General features: G+C 39.2%; 1 protein-coding gene across 3 annotated transcripts in view; it reads left to right on the top strand.

Annotated features, from left to right (window-relative positions):
• Window positions 1-26,011, top strand: part of cadpsa (Ca2+-dependent activator protein for secretion a) — a 498,775-nt gene that overhangs the window by 82,140 nt on the left and 390,624 nt on the right. For all 3 annotated transcript variants that reach the window (XM_048606574.1, XM_048606576.1, XM_048606575.1), the window contains exon 3: window positions 204-536. In XM_048606574.1, coding sequence (XP_048462531.1) covers window positions 204-536 — 333 coding nt within the window. The remainder of the gene's footprint in view (window positions 1-203; window positions 537-26,011) is intronic.

The raw sequence follows: 26,011 nt of genomic DNA, 5'->3' as shown, positions 1-26,011 counted from the left end.
TTACATCATTCCTGTGGTGTGGGGTGATATGCCCAGAAATTATATTTTTCAACTTCTTCTTCTGTTATTCAAAGATCAGTCATCACTTTGTTGTGAAATTTTGAGAATTTAGTTTGAAGCATTATTTTTGTAGAATTTATTTTGGTACTGTCTGAAATGATTTAGGATCGTAACTTTTGTTTCAATTGCTTCACACATTCTAGGTGTTTCTGAAGAGTGACCGTGTGTCCAGAATGGTGCAAAGTGGTGGATGCTCTGCCAATGATTCTCGAGAAGTATTTAAGAAACATATTGAAAAGCGAGTTCGAAGTTTGCCAGAAATTGATGGCCTCAGCAAGGAGACAGTCCTGAGTTCCTGGATGGCAAAGTTTGACGCGATATACCGTGGTGAAGAGGATCCACGCAAGCAACAGGCCAAAATGACAGCTAGTGCAGCTTCGGAGCTGATCCTCAGCAAGGAGCAGCTGTATGAAATGTTCCAGCAAATCCTCGGGATCAAAAAATTTGAGCACCAACTACTGTATAATGCTTGTCAGGTGAAGGCATTTTTTTCTCATGTTTTCTGTTACGGCCTATGCTTTTTAACTCAATGCACTCTAGGAAAGCAGCTTGCTGTCATTAATCACTAATAATCAGTGATTTGGAGGTGCTTTCCATTTGCAGAGGCAATGGGCTGTAGAGATAATGATCAAGAGATCGCATCTGATTACAAACTGGTGACAAAGGAAGCAAAAGCATTTTGATGTCTAAGAGGGCTGCCAACTGTTATTTTTAGAGGATGTTGCAAGGTTGTTCGTGTCCTCAGGATAGGTAAAAAATATTTCCAAGGCCCCTTGTACCTGCTGTATTGTCTGACATATTACTCCTTGCTTTATTTGGTAGCTAAAGCAAAAATTTTCAGTAACTGAAAATTATCATTTCACTTGTTGAAATATAAACCTAAATTTGTGCTGATGGATGAATATTTCAGAAATTGATGAGGCTGTGTTAGGTGGAAGCGCAAAGGAATGATAATGAATTGGCAACTTTTTTTTGTAGTTTGTGGTGGTTAGTTTTAGAATTGCTAAAGAAGAATCTACCTGAGAGTCTGGAACTTGAGGAATAAGATGGTTATGGAATGCATGTGTTCTATCCTGTCTGGAATAGAGGCTGACAGTTGTTTGTTTGCTCAGGAAACTGGAACACACAGACACATTGATCAAACCTTTTCTAGTCTACATATGCATACCCTTTTCTTTTACAGATTAATAGTCATCTAAATATCTGTCAAACACCAGCACAAATCCTTGTCAAAATACAGTGTTTTTCTTACTGACAGTTGTTCTGTTTAGACTGCCTCCACAGTGCACTGTTCCAGATTTAACTTAGTTTTGATAATTGAGAATTGCTTTAAGTCTGGAAACTTCAGTTGTAAAAAATCCATGTTTATTACCTGTTAATTGAAAGAAATTTCCTATAAACTGGGAAGAAAAACTGCATTGTCTAGAAGCCTGAAATGGAACAGAAAAATTGGGAATATAAAGCAGATCAGGCAGTATCTCTAACAAGGAACCACAGATTAATGTCTCGCTTTGTACCCTTGTCAAGTCCGATTAAAGGACACTGCAAAATTATGACCTGTTGTTTTCTTTGTGCTGACTAACCTGCTGTATATCTCCAGCATTTCTTGTTTTTATTTGAAATTTCCTGTCAACCATTCTCAATATTATAAGTTACGACCAGTTTCAGTCTCAATAAGTATTTGAGTCCAAAGATTTATGCCCATGGTGAAACAACGACTTGTGGATTGCATGTTAACTTTTCCAGAGCATTTTTTTTCTTTTGGCATACGTTGATGGATTGATGTGATTTAATGGCCACTATTTAAAGGAGACAATAAGGAAAATAACTATCACTTTTAACTTTCTATAATATTCTGACAGAAATTTGATCCCATGTATGAGATTTAGAGAAAATACACAACAGAATGGAAACCACTTATGTTATTTGGCAACTTTCAGGATCCCAAGATGTTCCTAGGCATTTCACAGTCAATAATTTTGAAGGGGCTTCACTATGGTAAAGTAGGAAATGTGACCGCTAGCTTAAGCACAGTGAGATAATTCCAGTTTAAGTGATGTTAGTTGAGGAATATATATCAAGCTGGATCCAGCTGCTATTCTTTTGAATAGTGCTTTGGGATCATGATTTAGCATTTCATCCAAAAGAAAGATACAGTCAAAAGGTTCGTAATTTCAATTCACGGGTCTGTCATTGCAGTTGAGTAGATATTGAGGCATTGAAGTTTGCAGATGCAGATATGAACAACTCCTTATCTACTTCTTATTCACTTGCAAGTTTTGACTAGATGGATACTAAGATCCTAAAATGGCATTGTAGGTAATCAAGTAGCACGGTGGCTCAATGGTTAGCACTGCTGCCTCACAGCACCAGGGACCTGGGTTCGATTCCACCCTCAGGCGACTGTCTGTGTGGAGTTTGCACATTCTCCCCGTGTCTGAGTGGATTTCCTCTGGGTGCTTCGGTTTCCTCCCACAATCCAAAGATGTGCAAGCTAGGTGGATTGGCCGTGCTAAATTGTCCACAGTGTTCAGGGATGTCTGGGTGGGATGCTCTGAGCGTCGATGCGGACTTGTTGGGCCAAAGGGCCTGTTTCCACACCGTAGGGATTCTATAGAAAATAAATGTACATGTACTTAGAACAAATGGATTAATGCTGTACTGGAATAAAACACCAAGTGTTCATAACATACAAGCATATAGGATAATTTCCAGTTCTCATGGTTTTAGGCAAGCTGGTTACGGTGTAATGTTAACCCAGATCAAGCCTGAGGAAACAACATGATAGGAGTTTAAAAGAAACCAGAAACAAAAACTGAGCGTTTACCTGTATGCTTGCAGAATCCACACCTACCTTTGTCTTGCCATGCCAATTCATATCAATTAGCACATTGGCATTTCATCCAAAAGGCCATCAGTATTGCCATTTTGAAGTGCTCTTGTGTGCAGACACATAACCAATAGTTTGTCAGTTTGGCCTGTCTGCTGGTGGGGATGGAACTTTTGCTGTATGGCACATCAAGACATCAGTCTAATACCTAAACTGTCCTGGTCAGCAAAAAGAGCATCTCAGCAAATCATGTGGACAGGAACCACCGAACAGCTTTTCCAGTTTTTCCCTCTGCCCAGAATATCGATGTGTTTTTTGGATCTGGCTATGTCTGTCTGTCTGTGGGGAGAGTAGCATTTATATAAGGGGGTTAGGGTTTTAACCAGCCAAGTTACATGTTGATGGTTTAGAATTGTTTACCGTTACTAGAATCTATTTATTTGGAATAAATAGACATTTTTGTTAAGGAAGACTGGAGGGTGTCTAATGTTGTGCCTTAATTTAAGAAAAGCTGCAAGGAGAAGCCTGGGAACTATAGGCCAGCGAGTCTGATGTCATTGGTGGGTAAGTTGTTGGAGAGGATTCTGAGAGTCTGGATTTATATGCATTTGGAGAGGCGAATATTGATTAGGGATAGTCAGCATGGCTTTATGCATGGGAAATTGTGTCTCATCAACTTGATTAAATTTTTTGAGGATGTAACCAAGGAAATAGATGAGGGCAGAGTGGTAGATGGTGTCCATATGGACTTCAGCAAGGCCTTTGACAAAATTCACATGGTAGATTGGTCAGTAATGTTAGATCACACGGGCTGCAGGGAGAGCTTGATAATTGGATGCAAAATTAGCTTGATGATGGAAGAGGGTGGTGGTGGAGGGTTGTATTTTGGACTGGAGGCCTGTGACCGGCAGTGTTCTGCAGGGATCAGTGCTGGGTCCACTGTTGTTTGTTATTTATATAAACAATTTGGATGAGAATATGGGAAGCAAGTTTGCAGACAACGCTAAAATTGATGGTATAGTAGATATTGAAGAAGCTTATCTAAGAGTACAATGGGATCTTGATCGAGGTTGTTGACTTGCTCGCCGAGCTGTCTTGTTTTTGTTCAGACACTTCATCACCATGCCAGGTAACATCATCAGTGAGGCCTCCGATGAAGCGATGTTGTTCTACTCTGCTTGGAATTTATATTGTCCGGTCTGTTATGGTGAGTTGTAATTTCCAGTTTTGTTCTGTATGGGTTTGTATATGGGGTCCAATTCTATATGTTTGTTGATTGCATTATGGGTTGAGAACCATGTCTTTAGGAATTCCTGTGCGTGACTATGTTTGGCTTGGGCTACAATGGTTACGTTGTCCCAGTTAAACTGATGGCCTTCATTGTCCGAGTGTACCGATATTAGGGAAAGTTCATTGTGTCGTTTTGCTGCTAGCTGATGTTTGTATATTCTGATGACTAGTTTCCTTCCTGTCTGTCCGATGTAATGTTTGTGGCAGTCCTTGCAAGGTACTTTGTAAACTACATTGGTTCTGCATGTCGTGGGTATGGTGTCTAACCATTGTGAGTGTTTGTCATAGTGTGGCTGTGGGCTTGTGTGCTACCATGATTCTTAGTGATTGTAGGAGTCTCATTGTCAGTTCTGATATGTTCTTGATGTAAGGCAGTGTGGCCAGTGTGTTAGGGCGTACTGTGTCCTGTTGGTGTTGTCTGTTTAGTAGGCACCTGCGGATGGAGTTGAGGGGATATCCGTTCATAGCGAAGATTTTGTATGGGCACTCTTCCTCTTTCTTGCATAGTTCTGGCGTGTTGCAGTGAGTGGTGGCCCACTTAAATAGTGTCCCAACACAGCTTTGTTTGTGGACGTTAGGGTGCTTACTGTGGAAGTTGAGGATTTGGTCAGTGTGGGTTGCTTTCCTGTATACTGAGGTTTGGAACTCTCCGTTGGTCATACGTTCACCTCTGACATCCAGAAACAGAAGATGATTATTGTTTTGTTCTTCTCTCATGAATTTAATCCCGGCCAATACGTTGTTGATGAGGTGGTGGGTCTCTTCTAGTTTGGTGCGTTTTTTGATGATGAATGTGTTGTCCACATATTGGATCCACAGTTTAGGTTCAACGAGGGGGAGGGTAGTGTGTTCTAGTCTTTGCATGTCTGCTTCTGTGATGAATCCTGAGCTGGGTGACCCCATTGGTGTACCGTTGATCTGTTTATATATGAAAATATATTTGACCATGAAAGACAAAGTGTGTAGTAGTTTTGAGTATGTTATCATTGCTGATGGAGCTGCTGGTCTGTGTTCCTACTTCATCTAGTAATGTGGCGTCAGTTGACATGAATAATGCTGTGACGTCAAAGGATACCATAATCTCATTATCGCTGATTTTTATGTTCTTGAGAGTATTGAGGAATTCTTGGGTTGAGTGGATAGAATGGGGTGATCTGTCGACTAGGTGTTTCAGCCTCTGTTGTGGGTCCTTGGCCAGTTGGTGTGAAGGTGTGCCCGGCAGAGAGACAATGGGTCTGAGGGGGATGTCTGGTTTGTGTATTTTAGGAAGTCTGTAGAAGCGGGGCGTGTTCGTGCCTTCTGGTTTCATTTTTTGCAAAAACCTTAAAGGAATCTTGATCAATTGGGCCAGTGGACTGAGGAGTGGCAGATAGAGATCAATTTAGATAAATATGAGGTGTTGCATTTTGGTAAGGCAGATCAGGGTAGGACTTACAGACTATATGGTACGGCCTTGGGGATTGCTGTCAAATAGAGAGACTTAAAGGTTCAGGTTCATAATTCGTTGAAAGTGGTGTCACAGGTAGGCAGGGTGGTGAAGAAAACGTTTAGCAGGTTTGCCTTCATTGCTCATAACATTGAGTATAAGGGTTGTGACGTCATGTTGTGGCTGTACAGGATGTTGATGAGGCCACTTTTGGAGTAATGTATGTAGGTCTGTTTGCCCTGCTATAGGAAAGATATTATTAAATTGATGAGGGTGCAGAAAAGATTTACAAGGATGTTACCGGGACTGGAGGGTTTGAGTTATAAGAAGAGGCTGCTGGATAGGCTGGGATTTTTTTCACTGGAGCGTAGCTGGTCAAGAGGTGACCTTGTTGAGGTTTACAAAATCAAGAGGGGCATAGATAAGGTGAATGGCAAAGGTCTTTTCCATAGGGTGGGGGAGTTCAAAACTGGAGGGGCATATTTATAAGGTGAGAGGAGAAATATTGAAAAAGGGACCTGAGGGACAACTTTTTCACATAGAGAGTAGTTTGTATGTGGAATGAACTACCAGAGGAAGTAGATGCAAGTGAGTTCATCATTTAAAAGATATTTGGACAGGTATATAAATAGGAAAGGTTTAGAGGGATATAGGCAAAATGCAAGCAAATGGCTCAAAGTAAACTAGGCCCACCTGGTCAGCATTGGATGATTTGGACCGTGGGGTCTGTTCCATGACTCCATGACTCTCTAAGTACAGAAACCTGGTCTATACTTTTAGTCAACATGAGTCTAAAAGAGAGATAAACTGGGGAATTCAGCAGAATTTTTAAATTCTTTAACTTTGTGATTACTCTGGAATAACAGGGCTTGATCTCTAATACAACTCCCCATGGAGGCGTAACTGAACTCGGGCAAATACAGTCTGTGTTTTAATCATTGAGTGGGGTGCAAGTGGGGGTACAAACAGTGGCAAAGGGTGAGGTCATCGTCAAAAGTGTGAGGTAGTCAAGACTGGAGGGGAAAAACAGATGCATGTATAAAAGTGGGATTCATGATGATGAAGGATATGCAGAACAGCATTGGAGGGCAAGGTAGGCTATGAGATCCAGGCTTATTGGCAGTGACCACAATATAGTCGGTTCTGCTATAATGCGTGTTCCAGCAACATGAATTGGCTATAATGCGACTGACGAATAGGGTAATGCTATTTCTAAAATGTGAACTTGTGTTGGCTATAACGCAATTCCATTGGTGCGTGGAGGAGTACACGTCATTTATAGTGGCCTCCAAAGGGACAGTGTAGAGCACCAAGGTGGGCATCATTAAAGTGTAACATCAGGGGTCAAAGGACAGTTGGAAGCAAAGTTCAATATGATGGGTCTTCACATGGGGAACGGTAAAATTGCAAGATCAAGATTCTGTTTCTTTTCAAAGTTCAAATAAAATATTTCTGGATCTGCTTTTTGTTGCAACACTTTTTAGTACTGGAGACCTAACTGAAAGATACTACACATTGGCTTCATTGTTTAGCCCCTAAATATATAGGTTTAACCTCCATAATTTCCCTTCCACTTTTCTAACATCTTTGAAGCTTTAAGAATACTTCAGTTTGAAAATGATGCCCTTGCAATGTTGCTTTGACATCAATTGATATACATGTGCATGGGCATACGACTGAAAGTTTTGGGAGAATCCTTAAGCTCACTTACCCTGCTATTGGAGAATTTACTCACTTGCTGGTTGCCCAGATGTGACCCATATTCCTGAGCTACAAATCTGTGTGAACAATGACAACTCACTGAGGTAATGCACTGGAAATCGAGCTTCATTTATTCCTGGAATCTTCGCAAAAATTAAAGATTTCATAAAGTACACAAAGTTCCCCAATTTACCTGACTTTCAGACAAGGTGTCCAATTTACTTATTAAAAAGTTTCTGACGTATCGGTTAAGGATCACAGCTTCCAAGAACTGTTGCAAGGAAGATAAAACTGGTTCTCTTCACGCATAAAGTTCATTTTGATTACAGAGAACAGAGACAATGCTCCCAAACTGGGGGAGAACTAAACACCTCTCTAACTTGCTCCCAGCTCCAAGCTGTTCAGTTACCTGAGAATTAATCTCTCAGTTGTTGGCAGGCAAAAGGTCTCTGTCATCAATAATTGGTCACTAGTCCATAGACCAATCAACATCTTGTTACCAACAAGAGCCACATCTGTACACACCCTCAGCTCCAAATCATCTGCAACTCAGACTTCAATTACTGCATATTCAAACAGTTGTTGACACAATGTCTGCAATTGGTGCCAGGTTATTTGTTTTAAAAACATACAGCCACACTTTCAAATGTTGGTTTTTAAAAGCAGCTCATTCTCATTTCAGTCCACAGTTTTTTTTTTTATTAAAGATCACAAATAAAAAGACATGTCCTTACAACTTTTGTGAAGTGCTTGGTGACATCTTCCATTTCCATCATTAGTTCAGACTCTATCATTTTGTAATCAGTGCTAATAGGCTTGTGGAATGTGCTCTGAACAGTTTGGTCACCATGCTGCAAGATGATTGTTTTGCCAACATTGTTTTTCCTGGAGCTTTTATTTTTGCTTTGTCTTTAAGTATGCCATGTCACCAGGATTAAAATTCCTTTCTGATGACAATATACCTCAAAGCTCTCCTAATCATTTTTGAGTTTGTGACTTAAATGTTTTTCTGCCTGCATGCATGGCATTTAAGATAGGCTTCAAAAATTGAACTAAATTGAACTGAAGTGTAAGGATCCAGTACAGAAAGTCATACAATGCTGCTCTGAGGTAATGGATGAGCTTCTAAGTTACTACTTGGAATCGATGGACTGGTCCATATTCAAGAACTCTTTGGCCAACTTAAATAAGTATGCTACCATCATCGCAGACTTCATCAGTAAATGCGTAGAAGACTGCGTGCCAAAGAAATTAATCCAAGTGCTCCCAACCAGAAACCATGGATGAGCCAGAAGATCCACTCCCTACTGAAGTCCAGGTCTGAGACATTCAAGTCGGGTGACCCTGACATATAGATGAAATGTAGGAATGATCTTCACAAGCCGTCGGAGACGCCAAGAGACAATACCAGACTTAGCTAGTGTCGCAGACTAAACTAGTGTCTCAGACTAACACCAAAGCACCCGTTGACTGTGGCAAGGCTTACACAATATATGAAGACCATTAGTATCCCGGTACCAAAACAAAATCAGGCAACGTGCCTTAATGATTATCGACTGGCAGCTCTGACATCCATCATTGTGAAGTGCTTCGAAAAGTTAATAATGGCAAACATAAGTCCTCAGATTGCTTTGATCCACTACAATTCGCCTCCCATCGCAGTAGGTCGACAGCAAACACCATCCCCCTGGCCCTACGCTGATCCCTGGAACATCTGGATAACAAGGGAACTTGCAGCTGTAACACTACATTCTGCATTCTGTTCTGTCATCTTAACGTACTCGTTTAAGGTATGAGCTGTCTGGTTAGCATGCAAAACAATACTTTTCATGGTAATGTGACAATAATAAATCAAATCAAATCAAATAATTGTAGTCCCTTTCAAAGTTGTGGGATGATCCCAAGTTATAGAGGTATTTTTGTAATTATACCATAGACTAATTGATAGGGTGATGTAGTCCCCAGTAATCTGAAGTATGTCTTTTTTTTGCATGTACTCCCCAGGCTAAAGCAGCTGTCAATTTACAGTTCGGTTGATAAGCTAAAATTTTTTGTGAATTTCATCAGTTACAGCATGATTTCTCTCTCAAATCCTATTATGTAAAGGACTTTCTATAGCCATGTATATTGCTCCAATATACAGATTCATGTAATTATGAATTTCCCATAGGTATATCCTCAATGCTTTGCATTTTCTTTATCCAGTGCCCCTACATCCTTTAACAAAATTTTTGATTTGTGACAAACTGGATGTGAAAACTGTTAATGTACCTTAGAAATGATTTGCCTCTTTTTCTTTAAATCCTTGTCCCTGGATAGCATTATTATCTCCTGAACATTCTGCTTCAGGCTAGTGAAAAGAAGGCAGTAATATTCCAACTTTGAAAAACTGCAAATCTACACATCTCCTAAAGATAATCATTTTGTCATATCTAACTTAATTTGGGCCTTTTTCATTGAAGGCTTACTTCACATTAAATGTATTTCACTGGATACTACATCAGTACTTATGAAGTGATTTAGCCCAACTATCTTGCATGGAATTACTAATCTTTTCAGTGATTTTCAATGTGCCTTCAATGAATCTGAAATGTGTCACGTTTGTTGACCTTGCTTCAGTTTTCCTACTATACAATCCATGTAGCAGTTTAACCAGTCCACTACACATACCATGAATGTGCACCCATTATCTAGAACCATGTGACTGAATGAATTGAATGCTCATTATCAGACTAAAGCTTCTGGTGACCAATATAATTCCCTCTGATTGGCCGGTGAATTCATCCTCTCCTTCTGTATCTTCAATGTCATGTGTCATCTCAAAACCCTGTATTCCTTTTTGGACAATTCAGCACATGATAACATTTGAGTCACAGTGAAAGTGTCTGCTAACTAACTCTTGATTATTCCAAGGATTCAATTTTCTTCCATAATTGCCCTATCCCTGATGCCTGTTACAGCTGTCAAGAGGGTTTCTGTTCTCAGTTTACTTATGTGATTCTTCTTTCATGCAGCTGTTTGGGACCCATATTCTAAGGGCCCCAGAGTGCTTTATATCCTCCGTTTTTAGCTGATGATCCTCTTTTTATCATAGAAACAGCTGAAAATCAATGCTGTCCAAAAAGATTCTTGTAGAGCTTCAGATGTCTGATCTGTCATTGTGTCTCTCTCCTTGAATCTAACTCTGCTTAGCACTAAGAGCTTACCCGTGTTTAATATCACAACTGACTCCATCAATTTGAAAGCAAGTCCACATGTAAGAATTTCTGAGTGGAATTTCTGTAATCTTTCATTTAATCAATTGAACTCTATGATGTTTTCTTCAAAAAAAAACATTATCCAGTTTTCTGAATTTGTCAAAGTCCAGCCAAGCCTCATAGGCATTCTATAAATCATCTTATAAATAAATTGTTCTGTAAAGTTGAAGATGATGTCTGTACCTTTGCTATGCAGCTGCTAGGTTTCTAGCTTCAAGAACGCTTTGCAGCTGTCCTTACTTCTGGCAGGGAGCAGAAGAGTCAGGCCCATTCCTTGCTTTCTGTTCGATCGAGAAGCATCCCATTTCCATGCATTGATCTTATTTTTCCATTCACCTTTATGGTCTTGCTTCTCAAAATAATGGTGGAAAATTATATTCAGCCACCTTCGACCTAGTTTCAATCATCTGTCTTCCAGGACTCGCAGCTATCTCAAAAACAAACTCAAATTCAAAGCTTCTAACTGAAAGTATGTCATAGTGAAATTGGAAGACTTTTAGGAAACCATCATCTCCTATCAATGGTAACAAAACTTCCAGACTATTAATGAAGCATAAATTCTGACCAACATATTTTGGAAGATCCTTTTTATTTTCTTCACATAAGAGTTTGCTTCTCCATTCAGATACACACTCTCTTCCTTCAGGATGGCTCTTCTTCTGATACATTTCATAGATATTTTATAAATTAACCCATTCAGGCATGCCATGACATACCTACGGAGTGGGTGTGACTTGAACCTAGGCATCCTGGCTCAGAGGTAGTGACACTACCATCGCACCACAGACCCCTAATACGTACGTTTAACAGATATTTTCTAACCAACCTATTCAAAGATGTTATTATACACCCCACTGGAGCAGGTAACAAAATCTGAACACTTTTTTACCTTATTACATTTAACTGAGATATTAAGCATTCTATTCATATAAATACAGACTGACAGGAATGAATTTTATGTTTGTTTTTGGGTTGTGAGGATCACAGGCAAAGCCAGTATTTATTGTCCATTCCTAATAATCATTGAGGTGGCGGTGAGGTACCCTCTTGAACCATTGCAGTCTATGTGATGTAGGCACATCACAATGCTGTTACATAGGGAGTTCCATGATATTGACCAAGCGCCGGTGCAGAAACATTACTGTCGTTCCAAGCCAGGACTGTGGCTTGGAGAAAAACCTGCAGGTGGTGGTGCTCCCATTCATTTGTTGCCCTTGTCTTTCTAGGTGGTGGAAGTTATTGTTGAAGGAGCTTTAATGAGTTTCTGGAAGCATCTTGCAGATGGTACACGCTGCAACAACTGTTTGTTGATGATAGAGGGAATTAATATTTAAATTGGTGGAATGGATGCTCGTCAACTGGGTTGCTTTGCCTTGGATGATGTCAATGTTCTTGAGTGTTGCATGACCTGTACTCATACAAGCAAGTGGAAATTGGCCCATCACCTTACTCAACATCTAAAAGATGTACGTTAGGAGTCTTTGGAGAGTCAGAGGTGGGTTACTCACCATAGAATTTGCAGCCTCTGACCTGTTCTTGTAGCCACAGTGTTTATATGGCTGCACTACTCTGCTTCAAGTCAAAGATGTTGATGGTGAGGATTCAGTAATGATAATGTGGTTGAATATCAGAAGAAGATGCTTAGATTCTATCTTGTTGAAGATAGTCATTGCCTGGCATTTGAGTAATAAGAATGTCACTTGCCCTTTGGTTGCCCAAGTCTGAAATTTGTCCAGATCCTGGTGTTTGTGAGCAAGGATTGATTCAGTATCTGAGAAATGCTGAATGGTGCTGAGCATGTAAATTCAGCTGCAAGCATTCCCATTTCACCTTATTTTGAAGGGAAAGTAATTGATGGAACAACTAAAGATGGTTGGGGGACTAGGACAGTACCATTATGAACCTGGGATTCTTGTGTCCCTACCTCTGGGCCAGAACAAAGAACAAAGAAAATTACAGCACAGGAACAGGCCCTTCAGCCCTCCAAGCCTGCGCCGATCCAGATCCTCTATCTAAACCTGTTGCTTATTTTCCAAGGATCTGTATCCCTCTGCTCCCTGTCCATTCATTTATCTGTCTAGATACATCTTAAATGACGCTATCGTGCCCGCCTCTACCACCTCTGCTGGCAACGCGTTCCAGGCACCCACCACCCTCTGCGTAAAGAACTTTCCACGCATATCTCCCTTAAACTTTTCCCCTCTTACCTTGAAATCGTGACCCCTAGTAATTGAGTCCCCCACTCTGGGGGAAAAAGCTTCTTGCTAGTCACCCTGTCTATACCTCTCATGATTTTGTAGACCTCAATCAGGTTCCCCCTCAACCTCCACCTTTCTACTGTAAATAATCCTAATCTACTCAACCTCTCTTCATAGCTAGTGCCCTCCATACCATCCTGGTGAACCTCCTCTGCACCCTCTCCAAAGCATCCACATCCTTTTGGTAATGGGGCGACGAGAACTGTACGCAGTATTCCAAATGTGGTCGAACCAAAGTCCTATACAACTGTAACATGACCTGCCAACTCTTGTACTCAGTACCCCATCTGATGACCTGAAGGCCTGAGTTCAAGTCGCACATGTTCCACAGGTGTGCCATAACATCTCTAAACTGGTTGATTAAAGGTATCTACCCTGAGGAACCTAGCTCTAAAGACATGAGAGCCTTAAGGCCCACCTGCCTAAGACGTGTCTGAACAGGTTGATATAAAAATACACCCTGGGGATCTCCTGCAGTGATGTTAAATGTAAGTCATGTCTGACTAATCGAGTAATACTTTTGGAAGAGGTTGTAGTGTTTCATAGTCTATTTTATTATCTATATGGACTTCCAGTAGGGTTTGATAAAGTGCCACATGAGAAGTCATTGGTAATAGGAAAGCACATAGAAAGGACAGAGATAGGTAACCGCCTTTTGATTTTAGCTGTGGAGTAATTGGTCATCGGAAACAGAGTGGGTGGAGAATATGGCTGATGTTAATAAGACTCTTAGAGTGGTGTTCCCCAGGGATCTGTTTCCCCAGGGCCTTAGCTTGTCACCATAATTAAAATGAATTGAGTTGAGGAATAGAGAATTGACAATTTTGCAGATGATCCCAAAGTAGAAGGGGCAATAGGCAGAGCAGATGGGAGCAAGGTGAAGTAAGTGGGAAAAATAACTCACGATAGACAGAGGTCAATGCGAGTAATTATGAGGTTTTTTATTCTAAAGCTGGAAGTTAAACTTAGACTACTTCCTAAATGTTGAAAAATTAGGAAGCGTAGAGGAGCTGAGATTTGTCAGTCCAAGTATACAAATTGTTTAATGTGGGTAGACAAATGGAAAAAGTCTAAAATTATACTGTTTATTTCCTAATTCTCAAATTGAGTGCAAAGAGAGAAAATTGAGTTTTAGTTGTATATAACCATGATCCATAACAGAGTTCTGTTTTGAGCACCACAAACAGGGAGATGTATTGGCCTTGCAAGATGATTCATGAGAAAATCAAACTATAAAGTGATTAGTGGATTAAATTATATTGCATAAATTTAGCTCATTCTCCTCAAGACTATAGAAGATGTCAGGTTGTTCTGATTGAGGCACATTGAGGTCAAAAAAGTTTGGTAGTTACATACAAAGAACCTTTGCACTGGTGGAACATTCAAGAACTATGGGAAGTGGGTGGCTATAATCTTAAACTTAAAGCTAATCTATTTAGGAACGTCAGGAATCATTTTTTCCCATAAAGTGGTAGTAGAAACCTAGACTTCTCTCCACTAAAGAGCAAGGACATTTGAGATGTTGAAGACTGAACTTAATAGATTTTTATAATAAAACAAAGAACTATGGATGCTGGAAATCTGAAACAAAAGCAGAAATTGCTGGAGAGACTGGCAGGTCTGGCAGTATTTGTGGAGAGAAAGCAGAGTTAACATTCAGAGTCCAGTGACTCTTCTTTAGAACTCTGATAGATTTTTGTTAAGTGATAGTATCTCAAGATATGGAGCTGTGGTGAGTAAATGCAGTTGAAGTTCTGATGAGTCGAGATCTAATTGAATGATGAAGCATGCTCAGAACAAATTAGCCTACTCCTGGCATGAGTTCCCAACAAAACATGGATTCCTAATCTAGCAGAGAGCAAGCCATGTTGCAGTTCGCACTCAAGGTTAATGAAAACTTACTAAATACAGATTCCTAATGTACTCCTCTTCAAATAGAGCCGAGAAAGTGGCTCCTCAGTGCTGGAAATACACTTATGAGCGGAGTCTTACTTTCTGCCTTCCAATAGGTTCTGCTGCTTCTCGCGCCAATCACTGAGTTTGCTGTTGATGCTACTCCTCACACCAATTTGTGTTCCATTCAAATGAAGCTGGTGGTAAATGTCAGTAAAACATGCTGACTGTAGTTATGATCCAAGAGCCAGAAAGAAGTAATCTGCAAGTTGAAAAATTTTCCTGGCAATCCAAACAGTAGAGCAGTGTACAGATTTTAAGATCCAGTTACTTACAGGTGAAGGGTTCTTTAAATCTTTCTTCAGTGGACCTGAAAAAAATCTTGCCGTGTTTCATTCAAAATTTCTTACTAAACAACCTGGGAGGCTCTTAATCCAATAAAAAACTCTGACTCACCTGTACTCGTACATCTGGCTAAAATGGCAGCTAATGGGAATTTGTGACTTGATTAAGTCCATAACACTAAAAACCCAGGTAAGAGATGTATATGTACATGTGTAAATCAGGCATGACTGTTGTGCATTTATCATTATTAGTCTTTTGCTGTAAATATGTTTTGTTCAAACGGGGAATATAGTCAAATAAGGCATCTGTATCCATATGGAGTATGACACAAATAAATGATAGTGTTTTATTGTTAAAATGTTTCTCAAGATATGCAACTGCTATTCTTGAATTTTATTTATTCTCAGTTTGAGAGAGATTGGGAAATTACTGAAGATTGTCTTCCAGTTGCCAGTTCCCTTCATTCTCACTCAAGGTTAATGAAAACTTTCTAAATTAGTTGCTGAGAATAGTTGTAGGTCGTAGCCTGAGAAAGGTATCACCAAAATATTTCATAAGCTTAAGAGATTTGAAAAGTTGAAGCATACTGGATGGCATTCAGCTAATTTCCCAAATTGGTATTGTCTGTCGGTTGTCTTATTTTGACCCTTGCAAAGGCCACTAACACTGACGCTCTGATAAAGTTTACTTTGTGGTTTGGTTCCTTAGCAGCATGATGTTCATTAAAATTGATTATCAAAAGGAATGGCCATGAGTAATGTATGTCATTTTTTTTTTGCAAAGAAGGGACTTCTGTCCAGAAAAAAGCTCCTTTAGAATATAAATAACTTAAGTGAGTTGCATCCTTTGTGAGGTCATCCTCTGAGTGCACATCCTCTGAGTGCACAATTTATCATATTTGTTCAAAGGATGGATTAATTCAAGCTACATTTGTTTCTTCTGATCTGACATTTTCTCTCATTTAGATTGCATTCATTTATTTCCAAGTTTTATCTGTACAGTTTAAGGTAACTCAGAAAAAAAGTATCAATACTCTTAGGAAAGCAAATCCACAATGGCTTGACTCCATGGTGGAACTGCAGTGCATAGGGAGGAATAAATATGGCAGATTCAAGGACAAAACAAAAGCCACAATGACCCAAATAGGTATAACAATGAGTACCACTGTTACTTATAGCAAACCCAACAACTTTCAGTGGCCATTCAAGCACAATTAAACACGGAAACAGGAAGTTGTTGTTGAAGATACACCTCTGCTCTATACCATAGGTAGTTATAATCCATGCTAATCAATTTTCCATTGAAATAAATGCAATGCCTTCAACTTGGATGTTGGTTTTCCAATAAATATGCCATAAATAAAGTTAGGACCAGTAAATTCTGAAACAATCAATCTCACCCACCTGAAAATTTAAATTATAAATGTAGAGTCTCATTCTTTCAGTCATTAATTATTTTCAAGTTTTTGCAAATGTTAACGTTTTGTTTTGCTTTTACCACTTGTCATCTTTGGTTTTGCTGTCCTAATTGTATTTTCCCCACATCCTTAATTTATTTTCTGTATGTGATTTGCATCTAATTTAGGCTTGGAGTTTTTGCATCCTTGTTTACACCTGTATTGACAATGATGGGTTTCAGAAACAAGTGGGAAGGAGCAGTTTCAGTTGAGAAAATGGTGCTAAAGAATCTTAGTCTGAAAATGGCTTGGTTGCCTTCAGTCACCCACTCCATCCCATTAAACAAATCTGATCTCTGCTAACCTGGATGTGAGCAGTTTAGAAGGAGGCTGGGATCCGGATATGATTGATAAAACTCTTACGTCTTATTCAATACCAGCCTGTCATGATGAAGATTTTTAAGTCTGGTTAAAGAGCTTGCCTATTTCTCAACTCTCCTATAGATGGTGCCAAGCTAGATGAGACTGATGTAAGCAAACTTCTGCTCTCAAGTTTATGAATACTTTGTGTACAGCCGTCCATGAGATAAACACAAAATTCAGGCCAGAATTTGTATTAACCTAGTGGCAGGGGAGGTTAGAGTGACTTTTTAAAAGAGCTTGGACCGTTTGAGATTTGAGAACAACCTTGATCCAAATACCCAGCAAGGCTGCATCCTGTCAGGACCAATAACAGTGTGGTGATTGTACAACTGATTCACCCATACAAGCTGTTAATTTTTTGCAAAATAAAAAAGAAACCAAAATAACTGCGGATGCTGGAAATCAGAAACAAAAACAGGAATTGCAGGAAAATCTCAGCAGGTCTGGCCCCATCTGTGCAGAGAAATCAAACTTAATATTTCAGGTCCAGTGACCCTTCTTCAGAACTTAATTTTTGCAGGTGATTGGTGCATAAAGGAGAATTACACACGTCTTACTGCAGAAGCTTTCATTATGATTTCTACACACATATTCCATGGTGCTTCAGAAAGGAAGCTATGGCATTAACTTGGCTTAACAGACATAAAATTCAATCATCACCCTGTATTTAAAGTACAGAGTATTACAGTGCATCTGTAATTGCACTGCCTACTATTGGCTTATTGCTTAATTGTTATTATCTAGCTGTTAGTTTCAAGGATTTATATGAGAGCTCAGCTCTGTATAGTACCTAAAATGCAATTAAATTTCTCCTATTATCCCCGCAAACTTGGCCACCGGCTCATGAAGTTATTGTTATCTGCTACTGGTCCTCAACGAATAACTTAATATATTTTTTTGAAGACCTAGTTTTCCATCTAAAATTGATATCAAATCTAAATTTTATTAGAAATTCTTGCCACTAATGGTGCATTGGTCAATAAAAAATTTGTGTTTCATGACCTTTGTTACTGAACTAAAATACTTTCATCAGCTCCTTTTCATTCCTTGGGAGCAACTTATTACTAGACTTGGAGGAGTTTGATATAGTTCTTAGGGCTAATGGGAAGAAAGTGGGAACAGGATTTTGAGTTGGATGATTAACCATGATCAAGTTGAATGGTGGAGCAAGCTCAAAGGGCCAAATGGCCTACTTCTGTTCATGTTTTTTATGTTTCTATGGATAGTATGCGTGACACAATCCATCTAAAGACTTTATGTTGAACTCAATAATTACTGGAGATATTAGAATTTATAACAGTAATTGCCGAATAAAAGCATTGGTAGAAGCATGAGTCAGCCTTTTGGCCCCTCAGGTTTGCTCTGCCCTTCAGTAAGATTACGGATGATCTTCTCCTTCACTTGTACTTTCCTGCCTCTTCCCAAGTTTGACCACTGTTGATAATGTAAGAGATATAATTGCATCGTAAATACAATATAGTAACGAGTACTCCTATGCTTGCAACCAACAGCCAGATAAAAATCTTCAAGTTATGAGTCAGTGGTAAGCAGTACAATTACAGATTTACTGCAGTACTATTTATTTAAGTACTGGGTGGTAATTGAGATTTAAGACAAATTCATGCTGTAGCAATAATTATGATGGCGCTGAAAAGTATTTAAGCAACTTGGCTTGCTTTAAGCAGCAAGTTTGGGACATTTAAGTAAATGTGGTCAAAAATATGATAACCACAACATTTGAAGAAGTGTGCTCTGTTGCTGTAATCTCGACAGCATTATTTAATTTGGGGGTGGTGTGATACTGAGGGCCCTGCATTGCTGGAAGTGCCATTGTTCAATTGAGACATCAAATCGTGGCCCTTGCAAAAGAGTGGTAAAAATCACAGGACAAATATTATGCATCAGAATAATATTATACAGAGAAAAACAGGGAGTTGCAATGAACGCATCGTTCATTGGGCTCTTATCCCTGAGTCAGAAGTTTGTGAATTCAAGTGTCACTGCAGGAACTATAACAGATATTCTAGGCTTACATTTGAGTACAGAGGGGATGCTGCCATCTTTTTGGATGAAACGTTAAAACTGAACACTGCTCTCAGGCAGTAATGTCCTGTTGTACTGTTTTGAAAAGGAACATAGAAATTTTACATGGTGGATATTTTCAATTAACCTATTCAGACATGTAATGATGTGCCTCTGGAGCAGATGGACTTGAACCCAGACCTTCTGACTCAATGATAGAGATACTATACAAGAGCCCTTAAGTTTTCCATGAATTCCTGGCCGACATATAACATCATTAAAGAAGGTTATCTGATAGGTGATTATCACATGCTGCTTGTGGATGGTTGCTGTACACAAATTGGCTGCTCCATTTCTTATAATTAAAATGTACATAACTGGGACACCTTGAGCATATGATAGACATTCTGTCTACAAATGCTAATTCTTCTCTCTCTCTTTTCAATCAACGTTACTAAAACCAAATATCATCAGATTGTTTCTCCTTTTAACTGCAAATTTACCTCAAAGCTTTGTGTGAGAATGCCAGCATGGGCGATGGAGCTGCTTCAGTTTCAACCATGCATCATGTCAGAAACAACTGACATTTCTGTAGTCCTGTTCCAGAATGGTACAATTCATTTTTCTGAGTCATAAACATTGATCAGCAGTAAATTATGACTTATTATGATGTTCAAAACTCGCAGCTGAATGCACTTTTCTTAAATTTCCATCTGTCTTAAATGTCAGAGTAGTGGATAATTACCCAAAGTTCTGGCCATTAGAGTGATTTCAGTGAATTTTCCCATTGCGACTGCAATGCATCTTGTGCAGAGCATGGCATTTCTGACAGCAGCATCTGGATTTCATGTTTAACTTCACAGGTAGATATGCCAAAAGTTCCTGTCAGACTTGCTGTGTAATAACGGCAAATACTGATAGCTTCCATTTTATTAATCTAGCAAAATCTGGGTCGTAGGAACTTTAAATTTTAGACGTTGGGGCACTGGAAACATGAGAGGTGATTGGTGAACTGGACATGGTGTGGAACAGGATATGGGCTAGAGTGTTTTGAATGAGTTAAAGTTTAGGTATGGAGAAGAATGGAAGGTTAACAAAGAGAAATGCTTGAGTATGGAGGTTGCAAAGATGTTGCTGAGGATTTTGGTGACAATAGAAGTGTTTGTTGGCAGCATTTTGTAACAGGTGCAGGCTCACCACAGGGTTGAATCATATTTCTGAAAAGTCTCATTGAGCCTGAAACTGTGGCATTGGAAGTTAGGATGAGGGGTGAAGTCATTGATAAAGCTTTACAGTTTATAACAGAGGCAAAATATGAGGATTTCAGGGTTCCCAATGTGTTACTGGTCATTCAAGCTTACATGTATTAAATGACTACTGAGGTTGTTGAGAAATTGGCAGTGATAAAGCTGGTGTCATAAACTTATAGCCATCAAAAGAAAAACACTTCCATCCATTGTCTTGGACTTGGTTTCTTCTGCAAATAGCTGAGCTGAAATGATAAGCATTCAGGCTCACATCATTAGCAAATCTCAGAATATTTTAATTTATATACAATTACAGGTATTGTTTGCTTAGGTTTATTCCCTTGTAGCATTGCAGTTTAGTGATGTGCCCCCATGAATCTGTCAGTTTCAGCAGGGACTAAAAAGCTTCCTGGGCCAAATGCATTAGCAGATGATACACTGAGTTATCATTTGCCCAAGTGTTAAGACTGAAAGCATGCAGGTTATGTTGGCATGGTGTCAAACTAAGGTGCAGTTATGAATGAGTAGGAATTTTCTTTTTTAAGTAAGTGGGGAAAGTAAGCTTTCAAAATAAAATGTCAGATATTATGATGTTCGCACAACTATTATGATGCACTGCATACAAACCGATTATGACACCCTGTGGAAATCTATTAATGGGAATGTTCATTTAGTATGACAGTTTATATTTCTGCTTGCGTTCTAATAGAACACAAATAATTGATAGCTAGATTAACAACACTGCTTATTTTGGCAATTATTAATTAATTGTATACTATTGCTTTGAAATATATGATTTAAAGACACTTTTATCATTATAGCTGTAGTGGCTGCATGCACTAAAACAGGGATGAAATTCTGAGTGCCGGGCAATACCACAACTGCATTGTGTTGGTTGTTTTATATGTCATGGTTTAAGACATTGCTGAAAAATGATCCACTTTATTCAAAGCAGAAAAGGTCAAATTATGTGTGGAAAATGAAGAAATGTGACTTTGATTGGGCTGGATTAAATCACAGTTTTTTCTAGCACAGAAAAGTTGGTAGAGGCAAGAAAACCTCAGACATTTTAGAACTGAGGGCAGCACAGTGGCTCAGTGTTAGCACTGCTGCCTCGCAGCGCCAGGGACCCAGGTTCAGTTCCACCCTCAGTCGACTGTCTGTGTGGAGTCTACACATTCTCCTCGTATCTGCTGGGTCTCCTCTGGGTGCTCCAGATTCATCCCATAGTCCAAAGGTATGCAGGTTAGGTGGACTGGCTATGCTAAATTGCCCATAGTGTCCAGGAATGTGCATTCTAGGTGGATTAGCCATGGAAATGCAGGGATAAGGTAGGGGCATGGGTCTAGGTGGGATGCTGTTCAGCGGGCCGTTGTGAACTCGATGGGCCGAATAGTCTGCTTCCACACTGGAGGGATTCTATGAACTATTTAGATGAGCACTTGCAACGCCATAGGATACGAAGCTGCTGTCTACGTGCCGGAAATGGGATTAGAAAAACGCCCTTGGTCATCAAACATCCAGCTGTTCTTATACCCATAGGCAGAGGGCCAGATACTGATTAAAAATGTATTCCTTTGTGGAAAACCAATTTTAAGCGATGGTAATAAAAATACATCAGATTACCACTCTTAAAACATGAATGTTTTTTAATGCAAGGAAAGCAAAATAAACAATTATATTATGCTGGGCTGACTGATTTTTTTTTCTAGCTTATAGAACATTTCACTTTTATGAGTATGAAAATGAGTTGCAGCAGAAACCTGAACCATAACTTCACTTCAGAAACCCAAAATATTTTCAAGTGTTATCTGTGCCCCGATTGTTGATGGTTCTCGAAGCAGAAACTGTACCCTCACGTTTAATAATAAAAGTTTTCTTTTTCCAATTGTAATTGGATGTTTTGCACTGAAATAGTTCTTGGCGATAAACTGTGAAGTATTACATTTTGCATGATATTACTCAACACATGGTTGGATGCAGAGGAGTGTAGAGGAACAGCAGGGCCTTGAGTCACAGATCTCTAAAGGCAGCTGGGTGGGTAAGGTGGTTAAGAGGCATGTGTGATATTATCCTTTATTAACTGGGGCACAGAACATGGAACAGGGGAATTATGTTAGAACTTCAGCAATAGCCAAATTAATGGTGTTTTATCAAGCATCACAGACAGTTCTGGTTGCTACATTACAGGAAGGATATGATCACATTAGATTGGCTTCAGAGGAAATTTACGAGGATGTCAGTAGGACTAGATAGACTATCATTGTTTCCTTTGGAACAGAGGAGGTGGAAAAGAGATTTAATAAGAGTTACAGAATAATTTATGGCAAAAGAGATGACCATTTAGCACATCAATTAAATGAATCCAGTCAGCCTACCTCCCATGCTCAATCCCTGGTGCCCTGCAGGTTTATTGCCTTCAACTGACCGTCCAACTTCCTTTTGAAATAGTTGATTATTTTCTACTTTGCCCACCCTCCTGGACAATGAAATCAAGGTCATTCTGACTTGCTGCATAAAATAAATTCTTCCTCGTATTACCTCTTTGTGTCTTGCCCAAAACCTAAAATCTGGGTCCCATAGTCCTCAATTTAACCTAATGGTGAGAGTTTTGTTTCCTTGTCATCCAAAGTTATCGTCATCTTTTTCAGCTTCTATCAAACATCCTGTCAATCTCCTTCGCTGCAAAGATAAAGCCCCCAGCTTCCCCAGCTGAATCCTGTGGTTAAAATCTCTATTCCAGTAAATCTCCTCTGCACACTCTCAAGAACTCTTCTATCCTTCCTAATGTGTTGTGACCAGCGTTGACTTCAAGACTCTTGGTGAGGGCTAACAATACAGTTATAAAAGGTCATCATAAATAATTGAGAGGTGTAAAATTATTAGAAGATTACAGTGAATGTGAAAGATCTGTAACTATAACTGCGGGTGAGGTGCTGGATGACTGGAGAGTGGCTAATGCTTTAGCTTTGTTTCAGTAGGGGTGTAAGAAGAAGCCTGGAAACTGTATACCTGTGAGTCTGAGTTTTGCGGTGGTTAAGTTGTTGGAAGTGATTCTGAAAGATAGGATTTATATGCATTTGGAGAGGCAAGGAATGATTAGGGATAGTCAGGATGGCTAAGTATGAGGAAAATCACATTTCACAAACTTGATTGATTTTTTTTTGATGAAGTAACCAAGACAATTGATGAGACAAAGCAATAGACATTGTTTACTTAGACTTCAGTAAATCTTTTGTCAAGGTTCCACATGATCCAATTAGTAAAGTTAGACCAGATGGGATTCAGAGTGAGCTTGCCAATTGGACACATAATTGGCTGAATGGCCGGAGGCAGAGTGATGATGGAGGATTGTTTTTCGGACTGGAGGCCTATGATCAGTGGTCTACCACGGGGACTGGTGCTGAGTCCACTTTTGTTTGTTATTTATATGAATGATTTAGATGAGAATATAGAAGGCATGGTTAGTAAGTTTGCAGATGGTACCAAACTTGGTGGTGTAGAGGACAGTAAAGAAGTCATCTAAGATTACAAAGAGATCTTGATTTATTGGATCAATGGGCTAAAGAGCGGCACATGGAGTTTAATTTGGATAAATATGAGGTAGTGCATTTTGGTAAAACAAACACAGGCAGGACTTATACAATTAAAAGTAGGGCCTTGGGTAGTGTTGTAGAACAGAGAGACCTAGGGGTTCAGGTACATAATTCTTAGAAGTTTGTGTCACATATAGATAGAGTTGTTAAGAAGGCGTTTAGCATGCTTACCTTCATTGCTCAGACTTTTGAGTATAGGAGTTGGATGCTATGTTGAGATTGTACAGGATATTTGTGAGGTCACTTCTGGAATACTTTGTCCAGTTCTGGTCACCTTATGATAGCAGGGATATTACTAAACTGGAGAGGATTCAGAAAAGGTTTACCAGGATGTTGTTGGGAATGGAGGGTGTGAGTTATTAGGAGAGGCTGGATAGGCTGGGACATTTTTTTCACTGGGAGATTGAGGGGTGACCTTTATAGAGGTTTATAAAAAGTTGAGGGGTATAGCTAAAGTGAATGGCAGATGTTTTTTCCATCGGGTAGAGGATTTCAAGACGAGGGGACATATTTTTAAGGTGAGAGGAGTAAGATTTAAAAAACACATGGGTAATTTTTTTTACACAGGGAGTGGTTAGATGTGTGGCATGAACTTCCAGAGGAAGTAGTGGATGCAGGTACAGTTACAATGTTTAAAAGACATTTGGATAAGTACATGAATAATAAATGTTTGGAGGAATATGGGCCAGGTGCAGGCAGGTGGGTCTAGTTTAGTTTGGCATTATGATTGGCATGGACTGGTTAGACGGAAGGGTCTGTTTCCGTGCTGTATGTCTCTATCTAGTTCTTTCATTAAAAGTGTCAATAACCAATGGGCATAAATTGAAAGTAGGTATTAGAAGATTAGAAGAGTGAGAAGTTTTTTTTGCCCAGAGCCTGATGGGGATCTGGAAAACTTTGGCTTGAAAGGTTGCTAAGAGTAAAAACCTCATTGGATATGCTCTTGAATGCCCTAACCTACAGTGCCACAGAGCAAGAGCTAGAATGTTGCATTGTGTGGAATAAACTGGGCATTAATATCGATTTGGAGAACTAGTAATTTATGAATATGTTCATGTTATTTTGGTCAGAATGTCACAGCATTAACCTCATTTTTGCAAATTTATGTAGTGAGAGTCAGATTCTACCACAAATAAAAGGAACATACAATTCTGTTACTGAAATAAGCAAAACATAAACAACTCTCAATGCAAATCAAATCAGGAATTGAATTTAAAGTCTTTAGAATGAGAATGAAGATTCTATTTAAGTCGATGAAAGCATCTGCAAATTAAATAAATTAGTTAATCTGATCTAATCATTGAATATTATGATCCTGGTAATATGGTACAAAACACAGACTTTGTCACACCTATAATGTGTGTTTATGCATTTTAGTTAAATAAAAATTAAGACAGGAAACTAGAGTGTAATTTCATATTTGCTTTTAAAAATCCATGTATGAATTATGTGATTGGTGATAAAATATCCCATTGTGTAAGAGCTGGAAAATGTGAATTGAGGTACAGTCCCCTGCACAGAGGATGCAGATGTTGCAATCTGATTTTTCTTAATTAAATTTAAGGCATACATGCTGTTCCATTGAACAAAGTAAATTAAGTTCATCATCGTAATGTATTCTCTAGTGAGAGCTGATAAATATCTTCTCAAAGAATTTCAGATTGATTTTTGATGGATTATATTTGAGAAATAGCCAATTAAATTCAAGAGCAATGTTAATATTTGATTAGTGCTGGATCTACACCACTTGTTAACTTTAAAGACTGAACACCATATTCGGTTTATATTAATATTCAGTGATGATGTTGGTAACGTTTTTTTCTTAGTTTGGGGGTAGACTGTAGGAAGTGTAAAATGACAAATTATTAAAGGTGGAACTTTCCCCACTGTGGACTGGTGTGGACAATGGCAAGAAAGTTAGCATTTTTCCTGCAATGGTCAAGGAGAGAGATTGAGAATAGGAGATGGTGCATTTGGATGGAAGAGCAGTGAGTGGTGATTGAGGAGCAAGAGAGGTGGTGAGGTATCTTGAGCAATTAAATAGGAATTGCATAGGGCAGGAAGAGCTAGTAGTTTGCAAGGATGATGTGAGTGAGAGCCATTAAATAGATGGCATGCATGCACAACTGAGGGTTGCGTCGTGAGGAAAGGTGTGTGCAGTGACGGAGTTAGAATGAGTGGTGGCTCAGTGAGTGTTGATTAGCAGACAGAAGATTATGGCAACAAGGTGCAGGGCTGGATGAACACAGCAGGCCAAGCAGCATCAT

Source organism: Rhincodon typus, chromosome 16 (genome assembly GCF_021869965.1).
Source record: "Rhincodon typus isolate 14 chromosome 16, sRhiTyp1.1, whole genome shotgun sequence".
In the NCBI taxonomy this organism is placed as follows: domain Eukaryota; kingdom Metazoa; phylum Chordata; class Chondrichthyes; order Orectolobiformes; family Rhincodontidae; genus Rhincodon; species Rhincodon typus.
The sequence above is the reverse complement of the archived record's forward strand: the minus strand, read 5'-3'. Positions and strand labels throughout refer to the sequence as shown.